The 12489-nt window shown below is 29.9% G+C and overlaps 1 protein-coding gene across 2 annotated transcripts; it reads right to left on the bottom strand.

Annotated features, from left to right (window-relative positions):
* Positions 1 to 1098: 1098 nt before the first annotated feature.
* LOC130941520 (WRKY transcription factor WRKY24-like) lies at positions 1099 to 4650 on the bottom strand. Of its 2 annotated transcripts, none has more exons than XM_057870058.1 (5): positions 4237 to 4650; positions 3776 to 3970; positions 3093 to 3694; positions 2775 to 2936; positions 1099 to 1834 (listed from the first exon to the last, which is right to left on the bottom strand). In XM_057870058.1, exons 1-5 carry the CDS (start codon positions 4534 to 4536, stop codon positions 1366 to 1368), a joined length of 1728 nt encoding a protein of 575 aa, XP_057726041.1. In that variant the 5' UTR covers positions 4537 to 4650; the 3' UTR covers positions 1099 to 1365. The 2 variants fall into 2 exon arrangements, with proteins under 2 accessions (XP_057726041.1, XP_057726040.1); XM_057870057.1 differs by having other exon boundaries at positions 3093 to 3697; positions 4237 to 4644.
* Positions 4651 to 12489: the final 7839 nt, after the last annotated feature.

Below are 12489 nucleotides of genomic sequence, written 5' to 3'. Positions count from 1 at the left end.
TAATTTTCATTGACTCTATTAACATACCCCTCAAGTTTCTTTTCATTAATACTTTTATTATAAAACAATATATTCTATTTCATATATTAATTCTTTTAAAGTAAAAGTCGCAAATATAATTAAATGAATGTTAATGTAAAACATAAGATATTAATCATTTGAGAAGAAAAAAGAAATCATAATTAACACGCTCAAAAGGTTAAAAAGGCTTAGTTATTATCTTATCTATTGTGTGTTGTTGTATAGGGGAAGAGAGGAAATGGATGAGCATGAGCATGGGAAAATTGCAGGGTCGGCGATTTAGGGTGTGGCCCCCATATAGAACACGACCATTAGGATAAGGACAAAGACAAATGAATCTGCACTATTTATAATTTATATTACACCCTAACGTCTAACGCTAACGTGTGTATCACGTAAATGTCTCATTCCCACCGCCACTTGTCCTACTCTAATTAATACAAGCCATCCCATTAACTAACAAAATTTCAGAAAATAAGTTTTATTATTTTTTTTAATGAATTAATTTAATTTAATACACTTAAGAAGATAAATTAGACAATTAATTAATTTAGTATATATATGAATAAATTTAAATACAGCAGGCCCTCATCACAATCCCAAAGAGTTGCCCCTTCCCAACACTTGGCGTTTAATCCATGTATGTATGTACTAGAATTTGGCGCCAAGGGGGGTAATTCTGTCATTCCAACTGGACATGAACATTGATGATTGACCCACTTGGTTAAATAAGGTGGCAACCTGGAAGCATCCACACTTGTATAATAAAAATAAATATATAACAAAAGAAAAGAGACAAAACCAAAGTTGACATTGACCAACTTAACCACCAAGTAATCCAGCTCTCCATCTTTGACCAACCATTGTATCCAAATCAGTCTCCATCCGTAATTTCCCTCCTACCTTCAATCCCATTTTCCAGTTAAATTTGAGTCTCATATTGTTAACATTAAAATCATAATATAACTATAGTGGTGAACAAGAAAAATTTCTTTGATATATTTTAATTATTTTCTTGTAAACAATATGAGAGAGATATATCAAACAAATAAATAAATGAAAGTCTCCTAAAACAAATACAAAAAAAAAAAGATTAATTTCAGACCATTTTTCTGGCCCTTAAATTAATCAAAAAATTTTTAACATAACATTTTGTAACATACAACAAATATAAAAAATATACACTATTACCAATCCTATGGGCTGTGGCTGTGTAAAATATACAACAACAAAAAACAAACTAAAAAATGCAATAAATGAAATGAACCTGAGTTTATTTTGTTAATATAATCCTAACCCCTCCAAACTAAGCCAAAAAGTATATATATATGAATGAATTTTGCTTCAGCATAGCAAAGATTCAAGGAACATGTCATCCCTAGGTTCCTCCTTGGCTCTGGAAGAAAACACATTGTCAGATTGCTGTTGTTGCTGTTGCTGAGGCATGTAAGAACCCATCGGATTCCCAAACCCAGAAGATGAGAATCCATAGCTTGAAGGGTTCTGAAGCATTTCAAGTGTGAAGGGTGATTGTCCTTCTGGCCCTTGTTGAAGGGAAGTAGTGTTGTTAGTGCTGTTGTTGTTGTTGTGGTGTGTCATTGATGGTAAAGGCCTAATTGCAATGCTTGCATTGTTGTGGTGGTTGTTTGGCATTGGTCTGTTGACGGAGGCATGGCTTCCGCTGCCGCGGGCGGCCGGGACATCATGGTTGTGTTTGCCTTCATAGGTTGTTATCACTGCCCTCAGGTCATGTGAGGCTCTCTCTACATGCTTCCTCACTGGACAACCTGGGTGTGTGCACTTGTAGTAGCTCCTACAAAATCAACAAACTTAGGACACAAAATAAAAACATAAAAAAATTTGGTTTTTTGTGATTGAGTTATATGCATTTTTGTTTTGAAAGAAAGGAACTCAACGCAATAAAAGTGGAACTTATTACAGTAGAGAATTAAAGAAAACAAACAAATGAAATAGAGAAAAAAATACTAAAAAAATGTATGTACTAAATTCAATTATCATGTATTAGTGTATAAATATATGTTGGGTAATTTATTTTTAATGTATATTTTAACACATTTTATAGGCTAAAATTTTTAAATATAAATAATTTTAGTGTGAAATATGACCATATTTGATATTTTGGTATTTTACATTATTATGACGATAATACAAAATTCTATTGACGTTTTATAAAAAAATATTTTTTTAATGATAAAAATAACGTTTTGTAAAAAAAATATTATTTTAATTATATAAAAAAAAAAACATCAACTGACACTTTATAAAAATATAAAACATAATTTAGATCATTTTTAAGAATTTCACTACTTATAATCCAATATATAAAAATAAAAATAAAAATTCTATTTTATACAAATAATTAATTTTGATAGTCGATTTTATATAAGTATCCTTTATTCTTCTAGAGTCACATGCACAAACTAGCGAAAAAGAAAAGGAGAAAGCAGAAAGAGGGGGGGGGGGGGGGGGAGTTGCCTAAAGTCTAATTTGACTAAGAAATTTTATACCAGAATAATAGGTACACCCATGTTACAGTGCAAATTTAAAAAAAGATGGATCAAGTAGTAGTATGCAACATATTATGTCCTTTTATGATGTGCATGCCATTTTTGATCCAAGAGAAAAGGAAAAAAGGAATTTATCAAAGTAGTGTGACATGATAGAACATAAAAGAAGTTGAAAGAATTTCCCAAAAAGATGAATCAAAAGAAGTGACTTAAAAATATTTTTACCTTGGATTTGGATTGCCCTTAACTACTTTCTGGCCATACTTCCTCCATCTGTAGCCATCATCAAGGATATCTATGTCACTTGTTGTCTGAACCACAACCCTTGGTTCTCTCACTGTTCTACTTCCACCTCCTGATATTCCCTCATTTTCCCCTTCAATTTTCCTGCATAATTCATAACAACATTAGACCATGAAATGAACTTAACTGGATAATAATATATAATTAAGATCAGGCTAAAACCAAAAACAGCAACAAAAAACACAAGTATTTCTGACATTTCTTTGGATAATAATAAAAAGGATGAAACTAAAAATTTACCATCTTTTGGCATCAGGTTCATCATCATCATATTCATCTCCAACTGATTTACACCTCTGAGAGCTTTGTTCAAAATCATCATCCCCAACTGAAATTGAGGAGTTCTCAGGGGTGGCAACAGAATCCATTTGCCCACTACCATGTGTATAAGATTGATGATCAGTCACCTCAGAGTTGTTCATTTGATTGGAGGGAGCAATTGCAAAAGCAGCAGAATTAGAAGAAGATGAAGAGTTTCTCCTAGTGTTCTGAGGCTTAGGGTGATTATGAGTACCCTTATAAACAATCTCTGTGATTTGTCCATCCAAGGATCTCTCAACTTTCTTCTTTGTTGGGCAATTTGGGAATGTGCATTTATAGTAACTTCTTGGATTCTCACTACCTTTCACTTGTTTCTGACCATATTTTCTCCAATTGTAACCATCATCTGATCTTCTGCTTAGAGTCTGGGATTGTGGCTGGTAATTGTTGTTGCTGCTGTAATCTGATTGGAACCCATTGTTGTTTTGGTTGGAACAAGTGTTCTCAGTTTTCATCACAGTTTTTGATGATGACAAATTTTCCTGTTTCTTGTTGGATTCTTGAAATCCCCATGGCTGCTGCTGCTGATAAGAGAATATTATTGGAATTAGATCCACTATCAATTAATTTATAGAATAATTAACTTGAAATTGGTTACATACTGTTTGAGTTGTGGCAGTTGATGAGGATTGAAACATAGTTGGCTGGGTTTGGAAAGAGAAGTTTGAGAAATTGTTGTTCTTTCCTTCTTCCTCTTTGATGATAACTTGTTGTTGGTTCCCACCAGAATTGTTGTTGTTCTTCCAATTAGTGTAGTTATGTGCAACAAATGCCCCCGTTGTTGGAGATGGCAAAATCTGCTCATCAAAACAAGAATTAATTATTAAAAAAATATCATAAGCTAATACTAGCTACTAACTTTTCTCTTGTTTAAGACACAAACCACTGATAAAAAAAAAAATTATCAAATAATAGTATGAAATTCATCAGGTCAACTCGAGTCTTAGTCAAATTTCCAGATTTGAACAAGTTCAAAAGTATGCTTCTCTCTCCTGGTTCAAAAAATTCAGAGCATAAGAAACACGGTCAACCAAAGATTAATAGAAAAGAAACGAAAACTCACGTTAGAAGGATTAAGAAGAACAGGGGAATCAAGAAGTTCAGCAGGGCTCAAACCAGGAGGAATAGCGAAATAAGAAGAAGGAGAAATGGGTGGTGGAGAGAGAGGCAAAGACGGTGGTGGTGTAGACTTGAACTTAGGAACACCAACAGCAGCAGCAGAAGCACGAGGCTTGTCTTCAGCGGAAGAAGCTAAGAGTTCAGAGAAAGAAGTGGTCATGAATGGGTGTGTCGAGAAAGTGAAGTTATTGGTATAAGAATTGGAAGCAGAAGTAGTGTCTAAGGTACCAGAAGAAGATGCCATAAGAGAAATGGTTGTGAACGGTGTTTAGAGAGGAAAATCTTTGAAAGAGAGAGGGTGTGAAGGATTTAATAAGAAAGAGAGAAGAGAGGGAAGATGAAGAAGAGAGAGGAAGATGAAAGAAGGGGTCACGTATAGCACAAGGCTTTGCGTGCTATTGGATGAAGGATGGTTCTCAGAACCTAGTGAAAATATGAGAGGGGATTGGCATTGCTTTGACCGTGGAAAATCCGCTTTATTTTTTTTTTCTTTTTTTGCCAACGTGTACATTTTTTTTTTCTGAATGTTTAATTTTCTTTTTTTTTTTTTATATGGTGGTATGGTCAAAGCTCGTGGGTTTGACTGGTTGGCGGCTGACGACACTGAGATATAGGGGAGATTTATTATGGCAGGAAATGAGGAAATATAGAGGTATTTAGATTTTTTTTTTTGGTTATATTTAGGGGAAGAGGTATTTAGATTTAGATAGACAATGAAAATAAATATAAAATAAGGATTTTGTTTACGAGTATTTTAAGGTTTTTGGTACAGAATACTAAGAGAAAATGTTTATAGAAAATACAAGTTAAAGGTTAATGTATAAGTGTTTTCTATGAATTTAGTGTATTAGAAATATTAAAAATTTTTCATTTTTTTTTAAATATTTTTAGAGACTATTTAATAAAATTGTTCAGATAGTATAACATTTTTTAGCCAATGTTTTTTCATGGATGAAATATAAAATAGTATACATTTCCAACAAATAGAACTATTTTGTCCATGATTAATTAATACTAAAAATGCTTTATGAATAATAAAAATATACCATTTATACATTCTTTTACTAAAATAATTAATTACTAAATACATGAATTTTTAAGCTTATTTTTTTATATGGATAAAAATGGTGTAATATGTATTATTATTGAAAGAGTTAGTGTTTTTCTTTAATATAAGATTAATTTTTTTAAAAAAATTGTTATTATACAAATTGAATCGTCCGATTTGGGAAAGAGCAAAAAAAATATAAAATTGGAGGGTCTGATTTTATTTTATTTTTTTTTAGAAATAAAAATCGGAGAATCTAATTTTATTTTTTTATCTTTAAAAAACAAAAATAAAAAATTCCGATTTTAATATTTTAACTTTTTATATTTTTCAAAAAGTAAAATTGGAGAGGTCAATTTCAATTTTAAAATTATTTAATTTCTAAACATAAAAATTGAAAGATTCAACTTTTTTATTTTATTAAAGATGAAATAGATAATAAATTAAAAGACAATAAATCTAATTAAATTATTTATAATAAAAGAAAATACTATAAATATATATTAATATTTTAATTAAAATTTTATAGTCATCTACTCATCTTATAATTTTGCTAAGATGTAAATTGTAATTAATAGATAGATAATATATATAATAAAAAAATTTATATATAAATTATAATTTATTTATGTAAAATTTTAGATTATATTTATATTATTTGAACTTCATAAATAAGCTTGACTATTATTAATAAGTTGAGCTTTTACGGATCGAATTTGAGTTTAGACTCATTTCGATCAGCTCAAGTCACTTTCAGACATGTTTAATTGTAAGATTTATTTATGATAGAAAAACTAGCTATTAGATTTTTTTTTAATAATTCAAATATAGATGATTATTACAAAACCCCGAAAGATGGGAGGTGGGAACATGGTTAGTTTGTTACCGAAAATAAATCAGCAAACCGCAGAAAAAGGACCTAAAACCTGCAGATTATTACAAACACTTGCCTGATCATTTTTAATATATATATATAAAACAATCTAAAAGTACATTTTAATTAAGTTTTTCATTTGATATTTTTATTTTGAATATTAGAGACTTGTTAATAATTTTGGGCATCAATTGTTCTTATATGTTCTATAAACCTAATATAAATGTAGTCATAATCGTACCTAATATAAATGTAGTTTAAAATTTAATTTATTAATTTTTTGACTAAACTAATTTAACCGGTCTAATTTTAATAAAAATAACACAGTTTAATTGATTATATATGTTAAATTTTAATTTTTAAAAAAGACGTTTTTAATATTTTTATATAAATGACTCCCTACTAATTAATAAACTATTTTTATCACTAAATTGATAATTTTGCACGGAATCCAAATAGACTAAAATTTTAGGAGTCTAATTATTACATCTAACTCTACAAAGGATGCTAATATAATTTGTTAGTTAACCTTGCTTCAAATTTTGTTATTAGGGTTTACTCATTTAGATATCCACCCTTTGTTTCTTTTTATTATTACTTTTTGTTTATCAATCAGTTATTTGATTTTTTTTTATTGAAGACATGTTTTGCTAATTAATTTTAAATTAACACGAGTGTCTGCTTACATTTTCAGACTAGCTATAAGAGAAATTATAGCTGGAACAATCAACGTTAACTTGATTGGTGGCGTGAACACTCAAATACCCTTTCGTTATGGATAGTTGTCTAACTTTGGACCTGTCTGTATCTAATATAATAACTTTAATTTGTTGGTAGTTTATAAGTTTATTATTTCTTTATAACTAAAAAGCCAATGCCGAAAACATAATTTAAAAAGGGATGTTCCTTAAAAACAAAAGTGTTCAGCTCTAAAAGAGGGATATCCTCCCTACCTTAGCTTAAAAAGTGTTCATTGGATTTAGCTTTTCTAGGAATTAAACTATAGTTTGGACATTTTAAGTGTCTAACCAAATATACACTATAGTACTACATGTCTACATATATAGTAAATGTGCGTAGTTGAACTTTAAACGTCATATATATATATATATATATATATATATATATATATATATATGGGGTTTATCTATCTTATATGTTAAAGATATATGATAAGTTTATAAATTAAAAAAAATTTATTAAAAATATAACAAATTTAAATTTTTAATAATATAATATTCAATAATATATATAGATTTATCTATCTTATATTTTAAAGACACATGTTAAATTTATAAATTAAAATTTTTTTATTAAAAATATAAAAAAGTTAAATTTTTAATGATATGATATTCAATAAAAAATAGAATATAAAAAAATGAGAGAATTAACCAATAATATTTATGAGTTATATATTATATATGTTAAAAGAAGATACCTAAGTATTATCTAACGAATTTTATATATTAATAAATATTTAGATTTTTTTATTTAAATTATTGATAATTTGATGTCAAATTTTATTTATGATAAAAAAATTATTTCTCTATTTTTGTTTATTATGGCCATTTTAAATATTAAAAGTTATGTGATAAAACATGTTTTGTTCTTCTCTCTAACTGATGTGAAACTTCACTTTTTTAATGGGAGTCAACATCCTTATTAATATCACATTGATCTAAGAATTGGCTCTGATACCATCTGTAACAGTCCAATTTACTCGCTTGGAAATATTGTCTTTTTAGCATTCTAGTTCTTACGATTTTGCTCTTGAGAAGAGAATGAAAACTACTCATCCTATCAAAATGCATCCTATAAAAAAGAGGTCTCCCACCTTTATAAGGCATGTTATATTATCCTCCCCAATATATGTGAGACTTCACAAAAAAATTTAAGATTCATCATTCTAAAATTAGAGCTCATTTTTTGAAACTCTAAAATTCTACTCATGTAATCTTCACATCACTCTCACAAGCTCTCTGCTACTTGAGATATATCTTTGATATGGTACGGTAAACATAAAAATTGCATAAATTTGTGAGTACTTCATGTTACAAGGTTTAGATTGAGTTTAGTAAACTTTGATTTTGTGGTCCAAGCCCAATTGTGGCAAACACGCAAAAAAAATGTCGAATTAGTGAAAAGATGGTTCAAATCTCATCATTCCAAATTCAAATTCCAAAGGCAAGCATGAACCTGAATCAAGATCTATCATGCCCATATTTTCTGCATCTTAGTGAAAACTTAAATCAACTCTATCTTTGATTTATCACTCTTGAAAAAAATCTTCATGGTTCTCCAATAAATCAAAGAAAAAATTTAATTTTATCGACGACTTCTTGCCAAAGCCAAATGACAATGACAATACATTTGATGCTTGGAATAGATGCAATATATTCGTGTTTTGTTGGTTGTATATTCGCAAGAAATTTTTTAAAGTGTACTTTAATGTGATAACACGTGTAATTTTTGGAACAAAATGAAGCAAAAATTTTACGAGGGAGATATATTCAGAATTGCTACGTTGTAAGAAGACATGTTCTCAATGAAACAAAAAGATATGTTATTAATTATGTCTTATTTTACAAAACAAAAAAGGTTGGGAAGAATGTTAGGATTTCAGACCAATTTTTTAGTGTGATAGTTTTGTTTAATATTCTAGTGGACTTGGAGTTGTTAGAGATTATTAAATGAAAACAAATATCATAAGTTTGTTAGAACAAATAATTTTATAATTCAGATCATTCATATTAAATTACTAAAAATATGTCATAGTGCGGAAGCGTACTTGTATTCATAAAAGTGATTGAAGAGTTGTCTTAGTCTTTCTCAACCAAAATTTTCTGTATCCTTGACAGGGCTGAATCGTAACTCCTCTGATGGGAAAAGAAGCGACGGAGGTGACTTTGATATATTTGGGAATCGAAACTCTGAAGTCACTATTTATATTTGAGCATGATACCCATTAAATCCTAAAACCCAAATAAAAATAGTATTTAAAGTCCAAATAAAAATAGTATCTGATTTTATTCTCATTTAATTTCAAATCAAAAGTAATTATGATTTATTCAATTTAGAATGTATAACAATAAATGAGATCATCGTTATATAAGTCATTTAATTTGAAATAGCATAATTTGTAATTATAATTAATATATGTATTGCCCACAAACAAAATAGAAAATTAAATAGTTTTTCAACAATCTTTCACTTGGGCTATACATATATTCCTTCCTGAATGTTATTTCTCTTATTACTTTAACAATTGCGTCCATTGCATATATTAGTTATGGAATTGCCACAGTTTTTATAACATTATTCTCATGACTGAACCACGATAATTACCATACTAATATATTTAATGACATAGATCAAATTGGAATGAGTAATATGAAAATTACATGCCAAGTGCTCTCGTGCTTGTCTACTTTCGACTAGTCCAACTTTAAAACTTTATTGAATCAAACACAAAATAAACGTTGCACATGACATGAAATAAACCATCAACTTAATTTTGCAGAAAGATAATTCAATATCTGTTATAGGATATAAAGTATAAAATAAACTCCCACTAAACCAAGGCATCGCATATATTGACATCCGAGCAGTGTGCTCATGAAAGACTTTAGGGGCCGATCCCTTGATTAATGGATCTGCTAGCAAATAATCTATTCCTATATGTTCTATGAAAATCTGTTTTTCTTGAACTTCTCCTTGACAACTAAGAACTTGATGTCTATATGCTTTGATTTTGTCGAGCTCTTATTGTTGTTGGAGTATAATATTGCTAACTTATTGTCACAAAATATCTTCAATGGTCTTTTAAGATCATCTACTATACGAAACTCAATGACAAAGTTTCGCAACCATATGTCATATTTGGATGCCTCAAAACAAGCAACGTACTTTGCCTCCATTGTTGAAAAAACTACAAGATTCTGTTTGTTAGACTTTCATGCAATAGCTCCTCTAGCCAACTTGAAGACACAGCCTGAAGTAGAGCATCTACTATCTTGGCATCTCGCAAAATCAGAATCAGAGTATCTAATGATCTTCGAATGTTCTAATCTCCGATAAGTAAGTATGTAATCATTTGTTCTCTTCAGATAACGCATTACGCATTTAACATTTATCCAATGATTCATGATAGGATTGCTCAAGTATCTACCCAACACTCCCACTATGAATGATATATCGGGATGTGTGCAGACTTGAGCATGCTTAAACTCCATAGTGCTGATGCATAAGGTTTATCATGCATTGTTGTCCACTCAAGATTATTTTTGAGGCATTGCTTGAGACTGTACTAATCTCCTTTAGCTACGGGTATGTCCTGGTCTATAACTTTTCTTACTATATCTACTTAAATTTTTTTTGATATAGTTCTTTTGTAATAATTCAAGAATACCTTGAAAGCGATTTCTTAGTATTTCGATTCTGAATACAGAAGAGGCATCACCAAGATCTTTCATTTTGAATTTGTTCGATAGAAATTTCTTAGTTTCATGCAACAATTCTATATCATTACTGACAAGTAGAATGCCATCAACATATAAGACAAAAAATATGTATTTACTCCTACTGAACTTGAGGTATAGACATTCATCTATAGTATTTACCTCAAAACCATACGAGATAATGACTTGATGAAACTTGTGATTCCATTGACGAAAAGCTTGTTTGAGACCATATATAGATTTTTTTAACTTACAAACCATATATTTTGAATCGCCTGATACAAAATTTTCTGGTTGTATCATATACATCGCTTTATCAATATCACATTGAGAAACAATGTCTTTACATCCATTTGATGTAGCTCCAAGTCAAAATGAGCTACTAGTACCATTATAGTTCTAAAAGGATCTTTCGATGATATCAGAGAAAGTATTTTTATAGTATATGCCTTCCTTTTGAGTAAAGCCTTTAGTGATTAGACGAGTTTATATCTCTCGACATTACCCTTAAAATTCCTTTTAATGTTAAATATCCATTTACAACCAATTGATTTCACACTTTCAGGTAATTCTACGAGATCCCAAACGTCATTATTTTTCATAAATTTTATCTCTTCTTTCATGGTACCAATCCACTTTTTAAAGTTAGAACTTTGCATGGCTTGAAGAAAATTGATTAGGTTATTTTCTATCGAACTAATATTATCCTCATGTTCTTAGAGATAGACTACATATTCATTCGAAATCGTGCTTCTTCTTTTTTTGTTGGATCTCGTTAACGGCACTTCTTGAGATTGTTGAGCTTATTGTATGGGTTGGGATTGAGGAGGATTCTCGTTATTCTCCTGTACTGTAGCAGTATCTACAGCAAGATTCTCATTGTACTCTTGTATTGTAACTGCATCTTGAACAATAATAGGTATAAAAAAATATTGTCAATTATAGAATCCTCATCAAAAGCAAGCAACATTCCTAATATTTTCTTCCTTCCAAACTCAACATCCTCAAGAAATCTCATATTTTTCGTTTCAAAAATAGACCTTGATGCAGAATTGTTAAACTTGTACCATCGTGAATGCTCAGTGTAACCAACAAAGTAGCAACTGATTATTCTTAAGTCCAATTTTTTTCATGAGGCCTATAAGGCCATGCCTCAGCTGGACATCCCCAAATGTGTAAATACTTTATACTAGGCCTTTTTCCAATCCATATTTTATAAGAAATTTTTTAATTACTTTTCTTGGCACCCTATTAAGGATATACACTACGGTCTTTAAGACTTCTCCCAAAGTGATTCAGGCAAAGAAGAGTGACTAATCATACTTCTCACCATATTTTTAAGAGTTCGGTTCTTTCGCTCTACAACACCATTCATAATAGGTTTTTCTAGGATGGTGTATTGCGAAACAATACCGCACTCCTCTAGAAAAAGCGCAAATGGCCCGAGACGTTGCTCACCTGTCATATCTTCCGTAGTATTCACCACCACGATCAGATTTGACACCTTTAATTTTCTTCTTAAGTTGAAGTTCAACTTCAGCTTTGAAAGGCTTGAAAACATCCAAGGTTTGGGACTTTTCATGAATTAAATATAGATATCCATAACGAGAGTAATCATCTATGAACGTAATAAAATACCGTTGTCTATTTTAAGAGACAGTAGAAAATGTGCCACATATATTGTTATGTATCATCAGTACTAAGACATCTTTAGCTCTCTCGACACCTAATTTCTTTTTATTTGCACTTTTTTCCTTTATGCACTCAATGCAGACTTCAAAGTCTGCCAAATTTAGGGGTCCAAGAATCTTATCCAAT

This window comes from Arachis stenosperma, chromosome 7, assembly GCF_014773155.1.
Source record: "Arachis stenosperma cultivar V10309 chromosome 7, arast.V10309.gnm1.PFL2, whole genome shotgun sequence".
NCBI lineage: Eukaryota > Viridiplantae > Streptophyta > Magnoliopsida > Fabales > Fabaceae > Arachis > Arachis stenosperma.
The sequence above is the reverse complement of the archived record's forward strand: the minus strand, read 5'-3'. Positions and strand labels throughout refer to the sequence as shown.